The 20,138-nt window shown below is 42.0% G+C and overlaps 1 protein-coding gene across 8 annotated transcripts in view; it reads right to left on the bottom strand.

The window, feature by feature from the left end:
• The window catches only part of phactr1 (phosphatase and actin regulator 1), a 41,629-nt gene that overhangs the window by 6,207 nt on the left and 15,284 nt on the right, over positions 1–20,138 (bottom strand). For 2 of the 8 annotated variants that reach the window (XM_080770254.1, XM_080770249.1), the window contains exons 3-8: positions 9,249–9,329; positions 8,434–8,547; positions 8,127–8,324; positions 7,361–7,619; positions 3,194–3,393; positions 1,591–1,747 (exon numbers count right to left, since the gene is read on the bottom strand). In XM_080770254.1, the coding sequence (XP_080626380.1) occupies positions 1,591–1,747; positions 3,194–3,393; positions 7,361–7,619; positions 8,127–8,324; positions 8,434–8,547; positions 9,249–9,329 (1,009 nt within the window). Of the gene's footprint in view, positions 1–1,157; positions 1,277–1,590; positions 1,748–3,193; positions 3,394–7,360; positions 7,620–8,126; positions 8,325–8,433; positions 8,548–9,248; positions 9,330–20,138 lie in introns of those variants that run through there. The other 6 variants (XM_080770256.1, XM_080770250.1, XM_080770255.1 and 3 more) reach the window with 5 other exon arrangements.

Raw genomic sequence — 20,138 nt, 5'->3', positions numbered from 1 at the left:
TGTTTATGTATTTCTCAGGCACCCTTTCATCAGCACAGTGCTTCACTAGGACTTGAATATGGTTCAATGGAGTGGAGTCCCTCAGGGCTCTATGCTTGTGTGTCTTTGGTTTTCTGTTATTGTGGGGAAGGCTTTTGCTGAAAATGGTTGATAATCATGTCGATCTGATATTTTCTTGCGAAAGCTTTTCCCCACAATGCGGATGCTGGAGTTTATGTGGTTAAATCTTGCACTGCCGCCCAGGCGAACCTGCTGACAGTGCACGAGATATCATTTTCTATGAGGCATTTACAGCCGCGAGGTCCTCAGATTTACATCCGACTGCACGGACTGTGATTAATGCGATAGTGGGAGAGAAGAGATTTAGCAAGCAGGCCAAGGAAAGAGGAGGGTAGAATTAAGAGCGGGCAGAGAGAGGGAAAAGGATAGGAAGTAGAGTCTCGCGAATGAGGAAAACATCCGCCTAATGAGGGAAGGAAATGAGCGAGAGTACTCTTCTCGGTGTAAGAGTACTCTTCTCAGTGTGTAAGAAAACAAAGCAAATCATCTATTTCCTTCGCCGTTTAAGATCCTTTGGTGCTAGTAGACGGATTCTTCTTTTGTTTTTCACTTCTGTTATTATGAGTGTTCTTCAGTACTGTAGTACCACCTGGTATGGATGTTTGTCTGTAGCCTTAAAGTCACAAATGCTGCAACAACCATTTCAGAGGCTCTATACATCCACGTATGATAACACCATCCTAAGGTTAGCAAGGAATATCACCTCTAATACTAGCCATGTCTTGTATGGAGAGTATAGGTTGCTGCCTTCAGGAAGGAGATATGGTGTTCCAGCATACAATAAGGTCAGACTGAAGGTCTTTTGTCCATCAATCAACTCTGAGGCTTAATCAGGATTTTGGCCAGGACTAGACTGAGCTGTGGACATTGCTCTCTGCCCTTATGTTTCTATGTATGTAACTGTATTTATTTATTTTTTGAATCCTGTGTTATGTCAAATGTGTATACAGTATGTGGTGCATACAAGGCCGCTGGGTCGCAAAACAAATTTCAGTGCAAACTGACAATAAAGTACTATATCATATCAAATCTCTTCAGCGTTAATATCTTAAGCGTTAATCTCATGCTCTCTCTCTGTATCTTGCCCTCTCTCAGCAGGGGTCTCAGCTTTGCTTCTCTCCTCCATTATGAGTCATCATCCATCAGCTGCTGTCTTAAGCAGCTTGGTCACATCTACGGTGGCTTGCGTATTCAGGGGTGGGGCACGAACACCAATCTAGTATTACAGTACATGAAGGAAAAGTTAAAGGAGAATGCTTGTTTTCGGCACGAGTGCCGCCACGCAAACATCGGAAATGCGCTGTATTGCCTATTCTCACAAGTATAGTAATACAAGTATAGTGTGCGTGACTGCGTGTGTGCGTGCGTATGTGTGTGTGTGTGTGTGTGTGTGTGTACGCATGCGCTTGTGTGTGTGCTTTTGTGTGACTACGCATAGCTTCACACAAATCACACTATGATTGGACTATTACAATTTCCGTGTGTGTGTGTGTGTGTGTGTGTGTGTGTGTGTGTGAGAGAGAGTCTCACCTTGTGAGCTTGGTGCCTATCTGCTGGCGAAACTCCAGCCTCTCCTCGTCTGTCAGCATGGGCAGGATGTTCTTGTCCTCCAACTCCCTCAAGGACGGACGGTTACCGATCTTGATGGCCAGGGAGTCCTTTCTCAACACCTTCATGGCCAGTGTGCCTGCAGCAGCACGGGACCACACAGACAGGGCAAATCAATAGGATCATAGGCCATAACCCAGTGGTGTTCTCAAACTGTTTCACATCAGGACCTCCAAATTGGATATGTTATTTGGCCGTGGAACATGTTTTGTGCCAGGGACCGGAAGAGAAGATTTGTGTACAAAACAAAATAGCGGATGGACGTGCTGTGCGTTTGTATATCTTGCTATTTTTGAATAGCAATAATGTATTAACAAATCTTTCTGGGGACCCCCTGGAACCCCACCCAAAAGACCTCTGGGGGTCTTTGCACCCCACTTTGAGAACCACTGCTATAACCCACATTGTCAACATAAGCTCAGCCGATCCAGGACTTTTAGCGAGAGAAAACAGTACAAATGTAGTGTTTTTTGTCTAATTTAACGTTGAAGAGTGTACAAATGGAATCGAATGGACCCGTAAGGGACCTTTCGGTTCCATTTGTGCAATCTTAAATCAACACTAAAGATTTTACTGTGCAGTGATTTCTTTCCCAGGACACTTCCCTTTCATTTTTATAAGAGGACGGATAAAGAGCTGAGACTGCATAAATAGTTCATATACATAATGGTGCTGAGATCAATAATTCACAGCTCTCATTATGAACGACAGCCCGAGTGCTTCTCTGGCCCTACATGCATGGTGCACGCTTGTGCAAATTAACTCCTTAAACCTCAGTGGTTCTCAATGTGGGGGAGGACCACCGTTGGTCCTTGATGGTTGACGGGGTTCCACAGGGTAATTCAGTTTAACCACCTGACATTATCCATGTGAAAATAGCCAATATACCTGTGCAAGCTCACAATGCTTCTGCTATTTTCCAAACAATCTTGAAAAACGTTTTTTTAAACATTTTGTGTTGTCTGTGACCAAATACATATTAGTTTGGCATACAAAGTTTGGGAACCAGTGCCTCTATACTCGACCAGGGTCCCCCAGGCGTCTACATCTGGTCCACTTTACAACAAATCTTATGGGACACTAGGGTTCATGTCATTAATGCATTATAACCGTGAAAACATCTGTGTCATTTTAGATTTTAACCACTTTAACCATTACTTTGGCTATTCAAAAATAGCATGTATACTTTGGCTATTTAAAAAATAGCAGATGTACAAGCAAGCTCCTAGATCTGCTGCTATTTTTGAAATTTATTTTGTGCAATTCTTCAGACTATAGGCTATCTTTTTTTTAAGCAATTTTCTTTTACTCAAATCTTAGTTTCTGGGGGTCCCTGGAACAACATATTTTGAGAAGGGGGTGGGCGGCCAAATATACATTTAATTTTGGGGGTCCTTGACATGAAAACGCGGGCAGACAGACAGACAGACACGTACTACAAACATACACACTCCATCGCTGTCTGACCTCCGGACAGACAGACAGACAGACAGACAGAAAGACAGACAGACAGACGGACACGTACTTGTAAACAGCTCCTCATCGTCTTCCTCCTCGTCCTCTTCGTCGTCATCCTCATCATCCTCATCTTCCTCGTCCTCCTCCTCTTCATCATGGTCCTTGTACATGCCGGGCATGTCCTCGTAGTCCGCCTCGCCCCCAAGGTTCTCCTTGTCGTCGTTGCATTCGATCATCACCGCAGGAACCGAGTGCATCATGGAGCTGCTTGGTAACAGGGGGCAAAGGAACAGAGTGCATCATGGAGCTGCTTGGTAACAGGGGGCAAAGGAACAGAGTGCATCATGGAGCTGCTTGGTAACAGGGGGCAAAGGAACAGAGTGCATCATGGAGCTGCTTGGTAACAGGGGGCAAAGGAACCGAGTGCATCATGGAGCTGCTTGGTAACAGGGGGGCAAAGGAACAGAGTGCATCATGGAGCTGCTTGGTAACAGGGGGCAAAGGAACCGAGTGCATCATGGAGCTGCTTGGTAACAGGGGGCAAAGGAACAGAGTGCATCATGGAGCTGCTTGGTAACAGGGGGCAAAGGAACAGAGTGCATCATGGAGCTGCTTGGTAACAGGGGGCAAAGGAACAGAGTGCATCATGGAGCTGCTTGGTAACAGGGGGGCAAAGGAACCGAGTGCATCATGGAGCTGCTTGGTAACAGGGGGGCAAAGGAACAGAGTGCATCATGGAGCTGCTTGGTAACAGGGGGGCAAAGGAACAGAGTGCATCATGGAGCTGCTTGGTAACAGGGGGGCAAAGGAACCGAGTGCATCATGGAGCTGCTTGGTAACAGGGGGGCAAAGGGAACAGAGTGCATCATGGAGCTGCTTGGTAACAGGGGGGCAAAGGAACAGAGTGCATCATGGAGCTGCTTGGTAACAGGGGGCAAAGGAACCGAGTGCATCATGGAGCTGCTTGGTAACAGGGGGCAAAGGAACAGAGTGCATCATGGAGCTGCTTGGTAACAGGGGGGCAAAGGAACAGAGTGCATCATGGAGCTGCTTGGTAACAGGGGGCAAAGGAACCGAGTGCATCATGGAGCTGCTTGGTAACAGGGGGCAAAGGAACCGAGTGCATCATGGAGCTGCTTGGTAACAGGGGGGCAAAGGTCAGCCATGTTAATTTAAGAACAGCGATTCAATTGGCAAAACACAAAGATTTTATTGAAAATATATGAAAAAAAGGAAAAGAAAAGAAAGAAAGACAAAAGAAAGTAATTTGTTCTTTAAAAAGTTGAAAAAGAAATGTCATAGTGATACCAATAAATAACACTGATCAAATAACACATTGATCCAAGCCGGAACACAATCGACTGATCGATCATTAAAATGCACACGGACATAGATTACCATACGTTGGGGTTCTTGGCATGAAAACGTTTGAGAACCTTGTAGTTGCAGCTGCAGCTAATACAATTTATAATTGATGTGTTTGATTTAGGATGTGTCAATGTGCATTGTCAATACCGACTACAGTGTCTATATGCTATTGCTCACACATTGGCACGACCATGTCTCTGGGAACATGTGCACAGTGATGGCATTACTTAGTGCCTCTCCGTCTGTACACTTCCTTAGCACAGAGCAAGACTGCTGCTCGTTTAGGCGGCCATCTCAAAACGCCACAACGCACGGACAGCCTCAAGAAACCTAACGCTGCACAGCCCTGTCCTCCAGGCTCAATGTGCCCTGCTTACAAACACCAATCATCTTAATTTAATTCATTTTCGTCAAAAACCAGTGAAATGCATGTTGGGACTCGGGAGGGACACAGATTAATGTATGGGTCAGTTTTCCATGCAACATTCTCCTTGCCTTCCCCACCGCACCGGCACCTCCCCTTTTGGTTAGAGCGTTCTAGCTGACTGTTCCTCCTGCCAGGCAGGCAGCAGAGCCACACGGAGAAACCTTCTCCCGCCACGGCGCATACTACAGTGATACAAGCGCGACACCCAAGACCGACACAGGACGTCTCTCTCTCTTTCTCTCTCTCTCTGCGTGCAGTGCAGAGTGCACAGACACAGAAATAGCCTACACAGGGCGAAATGTTTGCGAGAGCGTAGCCTATGCGCGCTACAGCAAGACAGGATCTTGATTTTACTTACATAATTCTGTCTCTCTCAGCATCAACAGAGCTGGGATTGGCCAGCCTCATCACCATGCTGTGAGATACATATGCCCATTTGGAATTTCGGATCAACACGGTCGCCTACCACTTCTTTCCTGCTTCTTTCTACCACCACCACAATCTACAAAGCCATGCCAAAGTCATTTTCAAAGTTTAAACTGCTCGAACGTCACTGGATATAACTTTTCACTACACACGGGTGACACACTCCTCTCCAAAGTTATTTGCAAAGTTTAAATTGCTCGAACGTCACTCAATATAACTTAACTACGCGGGTGTCACACTCCTCTCCTACACCACCTCCTTCGCCTTGCCAGACAAATAAAACAGGGTTTTTCGAGTCCCATTCAGCCCGGGACGGATGAATTAGCAACGTTATCCATCTATCTATCTATCTATGACAATCTATCTATCTTAGCTAATAACTTTATGTTAAAATGAATAATTTCAAGTTCAACCCAACTTCCCAAGATCATCCAATAACAATTCCCTCCCAATCAATGTGATCTATCATATTGCATTACCCACACTGTACATAATTTCCTGTTCAGAACGGGTAAGGCCGTAGTATTATATGATATATTACATTTAAAAGCAAACATTTTATAACTCAAATGTTTGCTTCTGGGGATCCCTGGAACTAAATATTTTAGGGGGGGGGGGGGTCTGTGGCCAAATACCTATAACTTTGGGGGTTCTTGAAATGAAAAGGTTTGAGCACCACTGATATAGCAACATATATTTTTCAGAAAAGTGTTGGTGGTTTGTTTGTGTTTTGTTTAGATTGGATCTTTTTTCAGGTCAGCAGAAGGTATGAAAGGTTTCTTTGTCTGCAGTATGTACATTTTGGTACAAGGACATTTAGATATTGTCTGCGATGCATATACATTCCATAGAGAAGAGTAGAAGACATACAGTAGGCCATTTCTTTCCACAGATCTTCTCACAGTGGAGACCTTTGTTTATATCCCATGGGGCAAATTCAGTTTCAGCTCCACCTAGCTGATGGCTGCTCAGATGGTCATTGGAGAGAGCTGTTAAGGGTTAAGTGTCTCTTGCTCAGGGGCCTGGTGACCGTCTGAATGATAGTAGGTTGTAGGTTGTCAAAAGGCAAAAATCACTTTGCCTGGAGCTGCTAGAGCTGAGTGGCAGGAAATTCACTCACCAGGAGACAACCAATCAGAGTGATGGATGTAGAGGTGTGGGGGTGGGCAAGAGGGCATCTGACACACATCTATTCATCAGCGATCATGGGTCAATAACGTGGCGTTTCCCATGTGTGCAGCACATCTGCGGGCACAGGACATCTGTGTGTTTGGGTGTGTGTGTGTGTGCGGCTGAATGTGCTTATTCAGTGACAGAAGCTCTCTACATGAATTTCAGCAGTGACCTTGGTAGCAGCTAAAAATAGATCCAAGACCAGACAGGCGAGCATAAAGCCATTATCGTATTGCAACTTTTCAGGAATTGAAAGCCTGCTGTTTCTATTAGCTTCGATTCTCCATTGATGATGTCACTGGTGGACGGGTGTCTGAACGGCCCACAGCCCTCCTATGAGATACAGACTGAGTAGAAATAAATTGTGGAATTTTCTCATGAACATTAGGGAGGACCAATTATATGAAGGCAGGTTGAAAAGTGGTGAAGTGGTCCTTTAATTGCGGGAGGTTGCGGGATTCGTGGGGGCCCCTGGTTTTATCTGTCGTGAGTGACTGTGTAAAAAATCGTCCATCGATCATCTGACAGCCCGGGCCCCCAAGAGGTCCAGGCCGGGGGGAGACCACCCCGCCTTCCCCCCCAGTATCTCCGCGCCTGACACTATTACATTTATTATTATTGCTATTGCTACTCTATTTCTCTCCCCCGACACGGACAAGGCAGATGGCCCAAAGTCGGGTTCTGCTTGACGTTTCTTCCTAAGGGGGAGTTTTTCGTTACCACTGTCGCAAAATTGCTTGCTCTGGGCAAAGGACTCTGTCGGTCCTCTACATGTAATGTGTCTTGAGACAACTTGATGAAATGTAATTGAATCTCCACAGGCATTTTGTTCCCCCTCACCTCTCAAACCTCTGCATGGTGAGGGCCAGGGCCTTGTTGAGCTCCTCGATGATGCGGCTGGGCGGATGCAGGGGAACGGGCAGGGTTCCATACTGTATGGAGTGGCCCCCCAGTGCCGTGTGGGGGCCCCTCTGGTATGTGAGCGTGGAGGAGGAGGTCTCCATGCCGCCCCCTGCAGGCACACAGAACATCAGCTTCTTGGGAGGTAGAGGCGGGGACATCTTCCCCGGCATGCACGGTAGCTTCACTGGGCCGCAGTCTGCCCCGCCGGAAGGATAGAATGAGCATGATGCTTATGTTTGTGCAAACATTAAAAGATAATAAACATTGAAAAAAAGACCAGTATCCCAATGTCCACCAAAATGGGTGCTGAATCAAAGACACCAGCAGAGAGATCTGCATACCAAATTACTCCCATTAAAAGGATTTTATTTAATGCAATGGCGTAACATTTTGAGCAACAGGCTCTTCTTAAGTTTCTTGCAAAGATGAAAACACGAGTAGGGGTGCAACACTCAATCAAACAAATGGATTTAATCGATTTGAATAATGTTTTTTTTTGAGGAAATTAGGTTGTGAATCTGCCATTTTTGGCAGATTTAAACACTGTTATACAAGTACAAGTATAAAAAGTGGTTCGACTATTTGATTTAGTCCATAAAAAGAAAAAGAAAGCGATAGTTGCAGCCCTAAACATGTGAATAATAGATGCGTACTATGCATGCAACTACTGTACAGGTATGTGAAGATCAACACTCACACACACCTGCGATGTGGTTGGGCAGCCTGCTGAAAGGTTTGGGCGGCAGCGCAGGAGGCTGTTTGTGAAGTGCAGGTCTGGAAAGCGTTGACTCAGCTACATCACCCAGATACACAGTGGACTTCTTAGTGGGAGGCCCCTGGCTGGACTTCTGGCTGTGGTCCTGTTGACATGCACCCTCAGCTGCCATCTGGAACTCTGGACCTGTACCATAGGGAGATTTGAAAACAAAAAAAACAATCAGAGGTCAATCGGAATGCGTTAAGGTTAAGAAAATACAGGCCAATGGGTAAGTGCGCTGTCCAGGGCCTACCGATGGACGTCGCTCCTTCCATAAACTCACTTCCTTCTGAAAGGCCAGAGCTGAGGATCGGCGAACGACCATTCTCCAAGTTCACCTCCTCTCTCATCGCTGGACAGGAGCCATCTACACACGAGGGAGAGAGATTAGAGTGATTAGACAGACGGGAGGGAATCAAATAAACAAGCAAAGCAAATAGGGACAGTCAAATCATTACATAATTTATTATAGCGTTTAACAGTGGTTTAACTTTTTATTTATTTCAAGGACCCCAATTTGGTATGCATTAGGCCACAGACCCCCATTAAGTCCATTTAGTAAACAATGGTCCATAATAACTTTGCTGGGCACCCTCAAGGACCCCTGGTGGTCCCGCCCGGACCCCACTGGATTATATAATCCCATTCCTGAATAGAGGGTTTCAAACCAGATTGACTTTATTTAGTCTCTGGGCCGCCATTTCAAATGATTCTGTCCCAGGCACCCAGATCATTTTCATTGAATTGTCTGCAATTGTACACTCATACTCGTATAATATTATAATAATTTCAAGTGAATTGAACTGTAATGAAATTAGACTACTCCTCATTTGGCTGGGGACCCTTTGGATCACTGTCAACGAACCCTTGGGGTTAACCTCCGCGTGCCATTGCACAAGAATTCCACAAGAATGCAAAATGTGAAAGAAAAGTGGGTTTCCATGAGGATACATTCTCACTGAGGGTCACAGGCAAACAGTCAAATAATAGATAAAACTAGCAGAAAGAAGTTGACAAGCAAACGATACACTATATAAATGTTCACCCCAGTTCTCCGCTGTTTCTCACCTTTGTCATAAACCTCCTTCAGCACTCCTTTTTTGATCAGATCATCTCTGCTCTGACGAGTGGACATCTTCCTCTCCAGCACTGGGGGAACACACAGAGAACAGTGATGTAAAACAAAACATTTGTTTTTTAATGGAACCACTGCTCTGTTCAACTGGCAAGTTTCATGGCAGTTCGATTTTAAGATATCTTGTGGTCGAGGAAAGGCAATGGGTGTAGTGTTCATCCACAGTGCATGAAGGTGCACAGACGTTTCCACGGCTATCCCACCAGTCATTTTTGAGACATCTTGTTTGGAACTAAACAATCAATGTAGTAAAGGGTAAATAACAGAACAGCTAGAACAGTCAGAGGTATGTTCAGAAATTTCTGAAAATTAATTTGTGCAATGGAGTCTTTAACACCAGGAAAAGCAAACACTTATGCCATATCATGATATTACAATCCCAATCTCAGATGATATCTATAGTCTCATTATATCACGATACCTATACACATAACTCCGTAAGGGAGTGGTTGTACCACTCAAAAATAAATAAAGGTTATTGAAAAAACATAGCCCCTCGTGCATTAGAATAAGCCAAGGAGCCACTATCACTCAACAGAACCAATCATGGGTGTTTTCAATTAATCTAAAATGGTTAAAATTACATTTTAAGCAATATAAGGGTTTAACATGAATATCTAAATGAATGAATATCTAAACTCATTTTAGTAGTGATCGCAAAATTGAGGATGAAATTTGCACGTATTCTGTGCTTGTGATTGGCTGGAAGGTGTTGATGGGAATATTTCCACCATTATACTTGAAAGGACTGTATTAAAATAAAGACTATGATAAATAAGGAAAGGCTTCGATAGCAGAGAGCTAGAAGCTCCGGAACACCGGAACTGTATAAATACTTTTAGAAAGTAATCTAATTACAATAAAATACTCCACCAGAATAGAAGCAGAAGGCTGGTAACTTTACAGAAATGGTTATAAAAACCTTTTGAACTATAATGAGTAAAAGTCAGAGTATAACAGAGTTAAACCAAAATACCTTGAATGAATTTGACAGACACAAGGAAGACAATTTCAGACAAGCAGAGCTAGGAGGGGGTTCAATCAGATATATTCATATTCACCATTGTATTGGGAGAGAAGAAGGCATGCAATCCGGACAGCGTTTCCACAAGGATCTCTGACCATGTCCAAATTGAACATGGTTAATATAGCATACCGTAATCAATACACCGGAAAATGTGTTGAACAACAAGGTCAATAAACATATTTGTTTACAAATGGACAGATAATGCAAGACGTCACGAATATTGCATACAGGAACTATCTCACGGGGCAGAGATAGTCCGGACATGCAATATCAGTTAGTGGAACCGGGGGACAGGGCATAACGTCATTGAGTGCAGTTTGCAGTCTGTTAGAGCGAATACTAACTTCAAGGGCAAAAACACAGAGGCTGGGTGTTATGGCAAACGGAAACAAAACAATTCTTATCTACCAACGCTAGCTAGGAGAGCAGTGTTACTATCTAAACTCTGGCGGGGCCAGAACCATACTATTTTACAGTCAGTGGGACAGCGTGACATCAAATGTCAGTCACAGGGCAATGCATAATCCATAATTTGGCAAGACCATAGGAGACACCGGGTCATAAGATTAAAAGGGCAAAGGACTCATGACCATCACCCACAAAACCACAGAAAATACCTAACAAGATCCATCGCATTTGTGGGCGAAGGGTCATGTGACCTTTGACAATACCATATCCTCAGGGGGAAAACTTACTTTTTACTATGAATCAAAATGGAACAGAATGGCAAAACCTGGAACGAAACAGGAACAATGAAAAATAAAAAACACATTAATTGACTGGGCTAGGCACAAAATCCTTATTTAGATGGTACGGTGGGCAAGAGAGAGAGAATGGTTTCCTCTCTGGATGATGTCTTCGGGGTTCGATACCCAGCAACCGGTGCAGCCTCCAGGCCGGCAACAGTGTTCGTTAGAGCTCGTCTTCGGGGTCCCCTCGGGACCCAGCAACAAATGTTCATTCTCACAATCAGCTCGTGGTCGGAACTGCTGCGAGAGTTCTTTGGACAGTCAATCAGCTCATGGTCAGAGCGAACTGTCTGCTTTAGTTCTTCTTCTGGCTCGTGGTCGGAGCCTATTCTTCGCCCCTCCCCCCCCCTGTATAGGTGACCCGACATGAACTTAGTTTCTCAATGTACAGATACAAACGGGAGAAAACTGGCTGGGTGTCCTATCAGTATCATAGTTCTTGGAGAGGGGAAATGGGGTACTGTGATGGTGAGGCGCTCCTGCGCGATGTTCAACAATGTCTTTGGGGATGTCCCTTCGTACCATATAAAGGTCAAATATAGAATCAAATGGATTCTGGTGAGATTTAATGCCTAATTCAATCAATATGATGGTAAAACCAAAATAATAAAATGGAGAAGGAGATGTTCCTATATTAAACAATTTAAGGTCAAAGGGGTGGTTCTGGGATAATAGGTTATGTTTATGGGGAAAATAAAGGTTAACTGTTTACAGGGAGAGATATTCCAATTTAGGGGAAATATGAATCAAATATGAAATTTAAAATAATCCAAATATGATGAGATGGGATAATGAATCATAATGGAATGAAATTTAGATTGACCAAAAATGGGATAATTCAGTTTAAACAATTTATGTAATGGGCTTACTATGAAATGAAATGGAATGGTTAAAACCTTTTTATTAAAAGTAATACAAAAAGTCAATTAAGTCAAATGTCACCTGTCTACCCGTCAGGATAAGCGAGCAATCAGTCAATGTCCGGTAACTATCAGTTTCCTGCTGTCAATGCTGAGGGAATAGTTGGTCATATCTGTCTACTGGTAGTAGAGGAACATGGTCTATGTTTGTCAGTCAAAATAAAATCAGTACATATTAAATCAAATCAAATCAAAATTACCTAATATTTATTTAATTGTGGGGAGAAGGGAATATTTCAACTAATATTTTATTCAATAGAGGGGAGAAGGGATGATTAATCTAATATTATTCTACTATTAGGTAGAGAGAGGTAAATATTAGGGGAACATGGCTTGGGAAGCAGAAATTAGCAAACAGAAAAGAAAAACATTTAATAAACCACATACAACAAATGTCTGGTGAAACGTGAGTGGAATAACTTTGTTCCATATGGAAATCTATGGGCAACTGATTAGGGCAGACTGTTCTGGGGGTTGGGCCTAACCATAGTGAATTCAGACGGTTCTGAGTAGGTTCGGGATCAAATGGCAAACCTTGAAGGAATGTCGACGTCCACAACCACAAATGAAGACCAGTCAGACCAGCAGAGCAATCTCCCTCGTATTTTGTGGAAGTCGAAATTCCGTGGTTTGTCCCTTGACCACGACCACGCACAGAGATCCGTATCTGAAGATAAAACATAAAAACAAAGAACAAACTGGTGAATGAAATGAAACAATAATTCTGACAACCCATTATCAAACTGGTTCATACACCTGCGCATGTACACTGGGCAGGTGAAAGGCAGAAAGAGAAAGGTATCTTAAAAATAAATATGATTTATTTCTCCTGAGCACTCTTCCCATCGCATTTAGGGCGTAGGGAGATCGCCGAAGGAGGAATAAGAATATTAAATGATAAACAAACTGGGTCTTATCAAAATAATAAATACTTAAATACTTATATACATATTTATATTTCTCCTACGCGTTCCTCAAACATGCTTTTTTATGGAGGGAGGGTATTTTAGAGAAACAGATGTTCCCCCAATCTACGCATATCACAGTTTATAGCACATTGCAGAACTACCAAGGAGAATGATACCATATCCTGAGAGAGAGAGAGAAAAAGTCAAAGAATTGTTTTAAGATCTATATATGAATGACTGATTCTATGACATGTGGACTTAAGATATATATGAACGACTGATTTCTATTCATATAGTAGTTTGCTATTCAAACCCTATGAGATGCTGGGTTTAAGATATATATATGAACGACTGATTTCTATTCATATAGTAGTTTGAACGACTGATTTCTATTCAAACCCTATGAGATGCTGGCTATAAGATATATCTATATGAACGACTGATTTCTATTCATATAGTAGTTTGAACGACTGATTTCTATTCAAACCCTATGAGATGCTGGTTTAAGATATATATATGAACGACTGATTTCTATTCATATTAGATGCATAGATTAAGATATATATATATATGAACGACTGATTTCTATTCATATAGTAGTTTGAACGACTGATTTCTATTCAAACCATATGCATACACAGCAAATGCCAGGAGAGAGAAAAGTGAGAACCACAGAGAAAATAGAAAGCCGGTTTGTCTGTGAAATCGAGTAGCGCTACAGGAATTCAACAGTCCACCAGCTAGCAAGATAGAAGTATTGGTACTTAAAACAGGATATGGTATTTTTTTATTTTTTATTTTTATTTACATAAAATAATAGAATAATAATATTTATATTTGTACTTCTCGTGACCGTTCTTTAACTGTGCGCATATCACCTTTATATGGAGGGAGGATACATATGAAGAGACACATGTACGCATATACACAGTTTATAGGGAGGGAGAGCACATCTCCGAACGACCAAGGATAAGAGAGTAAAGTACAAAAAAATAGAATAATAATCACTATTATAATAGGGAACTTGTTTTAACTAATTGAGTGAGATATCAAGACATCTGCTTTTTTGTTCTAGGTGATAAGTTGGTGTTAGTACTATGGACTATAGCACCTGAATTGTCAACATAAAGAAAAAATAAATACATTAAAATTCAAAATTTAAAATTTAAATAAAAAATAAAAATTAAATTCAAAATTAAATTCAAATTTTAAATTAAAACTTTAAATTAAAAAAATTAAAATTAAAATTAATTTAAATAAATAAATTAATAATTCTGGGAAGTTAACCTAACTTAAAAATGAAATATTAAATGTTATTTAGTTGTATTTTGGTAGAATGGAGGCTATACTTGAGAAATGGTGGAATCGGAGTCTGACAGTAATTGTCGTCACGATCCTATATTTCTTAATAATGTAATATTAAATGTAGAAATTAGTGGAGAGTTGTAACCAAATGTAAAGTGAAATGTTCCTCACTCACGCACACATGCAAACACAGAGAGAGAGAGAGAGACCCAAAACAGGCCAATACAGACACAAACATACATGAAGCGAGATGGAGGTTCTCTGTTGAAATAGGATAAAGTGAAATTTGTACTAAGGCCATTAAAAATGTATGAAATGCAGTAAAAACTGTAAAAATACCAAAATTTAAATTTGCGTTTAGGCTCCCTGACTATCATTTGGAAATATGAAAAATGTACTCTTTGGCTCCATGACTAAAAGTCAGGATATTAGATTGGCTTTACCTAAAACACTTCTAAAGTTATGAAACAAGATGGCGTTGCACACAGTCACGAAGGAAAGCTCGTATGAGCCAGGCTCACAGACAGAGTGAGAGGATTCCTCTCACACACACGCACACACACACACCTTAACACTACCGGGAGTGAAATGGGAGATTCGTAAATCAAAACATACAGCAGGGGTGGATTCACACACACACACGTGCACACACACGCACGCACACTAAGACTGTATTTGGGATACATAACAAAGTAAGCACGCACGCACATGCACACACAAACATTAGGGACATTCAAAAATGGAGAAATGTTTTGAACTGTATTCTAAAAAGTTTATCTGGGAAAGAAATATAACGTCTCAGCGTCAATGATATCGGGATGAGAGAAATAATTTGAACCTAATTATTACAGGATGAAAGTATTGAATGGTCAACGGTCGTATGATAAGTTAAAAATCCCTGTTGGTGTTCAGTAGGGAAAGCTCGTATGAGACAGGACCAGACATAGACGAACAGGAGCAGGACAGAGAGTGAGAGGGAAAACTCTTATGAGACAAGGCCGCATAGCGTGTACACGCTCACACAGAGGAGAGGAGTCAGAGTCTCTCCCACACAAATACCACTGATAAGAGCACCCTCTAAAATAGAGAGTGTCTTAGACCAAGTGAAAGTGAATAGCAGGGAAAAAGTCAAAATGTATCTTGAAAAATGGGAATTAAATAGTCAAATCTAATAATGGCATCATTAATCTTATATTGTTTTGGGATGTTAAAAAATTGAATGAATTAATTAGTGCTAAGCACTGGGAAAAGCGTGTGAATGAACGCCAGTCAGTTTATGGACCGTTATAAGGTATAAAATTAACCCTTGCTTTGCTTGCTCCGTGTCGACTCAGAGTAGAAAGCAAGAATAAATAAAATAATACATATATACATTTCCCGCACACAATGAAGCGATCGTTCTAAACCGAGTGCTGGAAAGTCTATATATGTAGTTATGGTCCACAAACTGACAATTCTAAAAACTATTTATGACATGAGACAGAAAGAACTGAAAATAATTCCGCTACTTTGTCTGAAGTTGATAAACAACTAAAAATGAATGCCTCGCTTCTCGAGGTGTTATCAGGGTAAGAATTATAATGACAGTATAATCTATTTAAGCTAAAGGTAGACAGAGAAAGACATCAAGCATTGATTTACTTAACTTGTATAGAAACCGGAGCAGACAATCATTGTCCGTAGGAAGAAGGACCCAGCAGCAGAGAGACAGCCGGGGTTGTTGCAGGTTTGGGTCTGTGGAGGATCGTCCAACCATGGACAAGCCGAGCTTGTCAAGCCCCATGGGTCGATCGCTCGTCCACAGATCCGTGGAGAGGTCCATGAAGTGTTCACTACTGTTGAGACGTGAGCCGTTCATGGACCCCAAAATAAAAAATCGCTTGTCCGTCGAAATCTGATGACATACCATTCCGATACAATGGCGAACACTGATCAAAAGGAAACCCCATGCTCTAAAAAAATTGCTTGTCTGTGGTCTTCCGTGTGTGAGTCAATGTCAGAGAGGAAAATTTAGGGAGTGAATCTACAGGACTGAGTTTTGTTTTCTTTATCAGAGCAGCTAATATAAAGGAACTGATTCTTTGCCTTAGTATGAGTATAAGCTTAATCAAATAAATTAGGCTTTATACTCGTTAAAGGACGGCAAGATTGGACCAAATTTGATGGGAATATTTCCACCATTATACTTGAAAGGACTGTATTAAAATAAAGACTATGATAAATAAGGAAAGGCTTCGATAGCAGAGAGCTAGAAGCTCCGGAACACCGGAACTGTATAAATACTTTTAGAAAGTAATCTAATTACAATAAAATACTCCACCAGAATAGAAGCAGAAGGCTGGTAACTTTACAGAAATGGTTATAAAAACCTTTTGAACTATAATGAGTAAAAGTCAGAGTATAACAGAGTTAAACCAAAATACCTTGAATGAATTTGACAGACACAAGGAAGACAATTTCAGACAAGCAGAGCTAGGAGGGGGTTCAATCAGATATATTCATATTCACCATTGTATTGGGAGAGAAGAAGGCATGCAATCCGGACAGCGTTTCCACAAGGATCTCTGACCATGTCCAAATTGAACATGGTTAATATAGCATACCGTAATCAATACACCGGAAAATGTGTTGAACAACAAGGTCAATAAACATATTTGTTTACAAATGGACAGATAATGCAAGACGTCACGAATATTGCATACAGGAACTATCTCACGGGGCAGAGATAGTCCGGACATGCAATATCAGTTAGTGGAACCGGGGGACAGGGCATAACGTCATTGAGTGCAGTTTGCAGTCTGTTAGAGCGAATACTAACTTCAAGGGCAAAAACACAGAGGCTGGGTGTTATGGCAAACGGAAACAAAACAATTCTTATCTACCAACGCTAGCTAGGAGAGCAGTGTTACTATCTAAACTCTGGCGGGGCCAGAACCATACTATTTTACAGTCAGTGGGACAGCGTGACATCAAATGTCAGTCACAGGGCAATGCATAATCCATAATTTGGCAAGACCATAGGAGACACCGGGTCATAAGATTAAAAGGGCAAAGGACTCATGACCATCACCCACAAAACCACAGAAAATACCTAACAGGTGTGTCATTCTATGCTGTGACTGGCTTTTTTTCTCTACCTTCAGACTAATATTAATACAGAAATGCTTAATAAAGATATGCTTAATCTATTAATAATAGTCAGTTTAGTCATCTATATTTCAGTACTTTGACATTTACAAACTTGTATTTATAATTGTAATCGCTACCTTTGCTTATGCAGGTTTACCATGGCAGAGAGCATGCTTGTCACAATAATGTACTGGTGTGATCCCAAAAGCAGGACAGCCTGGCAAGAAGTATTCAACACGGCCATGATTGGGCGTTAATACAACATGATGGATGTTTTTTGTGAGGGTACCTGCCCTAGGGGATTTTCCTCTGACAGACAACGGACACGTTTCTGCCTGATGGGCCTTCCTCAGAGTTGAGGAAGGCCAGTGATGCCTCTACTTGGACTCCAAAGTATGGTACTGTATGATAGCTGGGGTTATGGTAGCTAATAGCTAATAAAAAACAGGGAAAGGCCGTGAGAAGGTAGATCCATCATCCACGCAAGTCCTGCATAAAACATGTCCAGTTTTGTGCTTGCTGATGATGTAGTGGATGCCATGCATGGGGGACCATATGCAAAGCTGACCAAGGAGTGAACCCTGCCTTCTCTCTTGTGCCTCCCCCCAACACTGTCCCTCTAAGCACATTTTCTTCTGCACACCGCTTAACACCAGCACGTCGAAGCGGTCCATCTGACCGATTTTGCGATTTCTAAGTGGATTTTCTTTGCCGATGAAGTTCTGAGACTTTAGACTTTTTCTAAATATTCGATTCAAATCATCTCTGGGTTTTTTTTTCATCTGAAACGTTTTGTAAATGATTTTAGGCATACTTATACCTAGTAGGTCTAGTCTACACTACAGTAACAGGCTATCTCATTTTATTTTATTTTTCTATTATTATTTCTACAGTAGGTGAACTTGAGGGCTTCCCATGGGACTTTACAGAATGCTAGTATGTGTAACTTCTGAGCCAGCTGTACAACAGGCGTTTTTGTGCACTCACTCTCCGGTTTATAAGGGCGCTTTCACACCGGACATGTTTGGTTCGTTTAAAACGAACCATGGTCCGCTTACCCCTTTGGTTCGGTTGGTGTGAACGTGCATCCGAACTCTGGTGCGGATCAAAGAAACGAACCATGGTCCGCTAAAAAAGGCTGGACTCGGTTCGCTTCCAAACGAACCACGGTGCGGTTCGTTACTGGTGTGAATGCATTCGGACTTTATAGAGGACCAAATACAGTACGATAGCCAAAATAGCTGTCGGGCGTCGGCAGTTGTGAGGCTGCATTAATAATTAGTTATAAAAGCATGTATTTTTTTACGGGGATCACTATTGATATGACAGCTGACAGTCTGATTTTAATAGTAGACACATGCAGTATATGTCGAGGCGCAGCGCAAATGTACAAGTTATCGACATGGAATGATGTATATTATGGTACACGATGTAAGCTTGTAGATCTGTTTATTTTAAGCATGCGCCGCCGCCACGCAAAGTTATGACAAAGCATGCGATGCATGAGCCTTATGCGAGAGTTTCTCTTTCAACTCGTGTCCCCTCCTTTTTTCTGTGTGTGCGTGTGTGTGTGTGTGTGTGTGTGTGTGTGGGCTGCACACATGAGGGGGAGAGACCCATATATTTATATGGGAGAGACGCAGAGACAGAGAAATATTTAAAATCATCCATGTCGCGCAGGCCGCACGTATAGAGAAAAAGCCAATGTTAAATAAGCTATACACAGGTGGTCCCAAATGATTCATTGATTGCATCACTATAGCAAAAGACGTAAAACTAGGTCAACTCAATTAGCTGCAGCGGAGCTGTTCTGACTTGAAGCTCAATAACCTACTAACTGACTACCTTCAAGTTTAAACCATAAGATGACATGGAAATGCCCGCCGATTTGATGCGCAGAAATAACATATATCTAATCGGGTCAAGGTGCACACATGGAAGAAAAGTCCTTTTTATCGGGGATACCTTGTTGTGTAGGCTATACTCCGTGAATTGTATGCATCAGCAGCAAGCACATTATTGTTCAAACACCTGCTCCTCTGTTCATCTGTTGCTCTTATTTGGCTATTATGGCTAATAAAATAATTAATAAGGATGATGAATGCAATAGCAAGTTGTTGCTGTTAGCTTCTCTCTCTGTGTGACTGAAGTTTGCCCCCCCTCATGTTCTTTTCCCCCTCACTATTTGGTTCGCTTAACATGTCCACGTGTCATTTGTTTACATATTTGGTACGCTTTACAAAGTCCAGTGTGAACACCAAACGGACCAAAATCAAAATGCTAATATTTGGTCCTTGGTCCTTGATACGGACCTTCTAAGCGAACTTTGGGTGTGAAAGCGCCCTAAATCATACAGCTTTTTGGTTTTAGTTTTTTCGGTCTCCCTGTCGAACTCTCAAGACAAAGGCACGTTCACTTTCACTGGATCTACTTACATGATGAATAGATTGTTTTATTGAATGCATCATCATAACTGAATAGAGGCAAGGGTCCAACAATAACATATGGCCACACTACATGTGTGGTGTCACTGGGGAGGGAGGGACCGTGAATGATCCTATCTGTGTGTGTTTGTGCAGTGCGTGTAATTTAGACTTTGACAGCTGGGGGACCAGCGTGAGCTGAAAAATACTCTCCTCGCTTCACTGCTGTGTTAGAGTGTGTCTCAAGAGGCAGGAAGATTATACTATAATAACTAGCCATGAGAATGCGGCTTAAAACTACTAGCCCAATTCTAAAAACGCCTTCTAAATCCTGAACTAAGTTTTCAGAAAATGTTCAAATA

The sequence above is a fragment of the Protomyctophum bolini genome (assembly GCF_963924005.1).
Source record: "Protomyctophum bolini genome assembly, chromosome: 8".
Taxonomy (NCBI): Eukaryota; Metazoa; Chordata; class Actinopteri; order Myctophiformes; family Myctophidae; genus Protomyctophum; species Protomyctophum bolini.
This window is presented reverse-complemented; position numbering and strand designations above follow the sequence as displayed.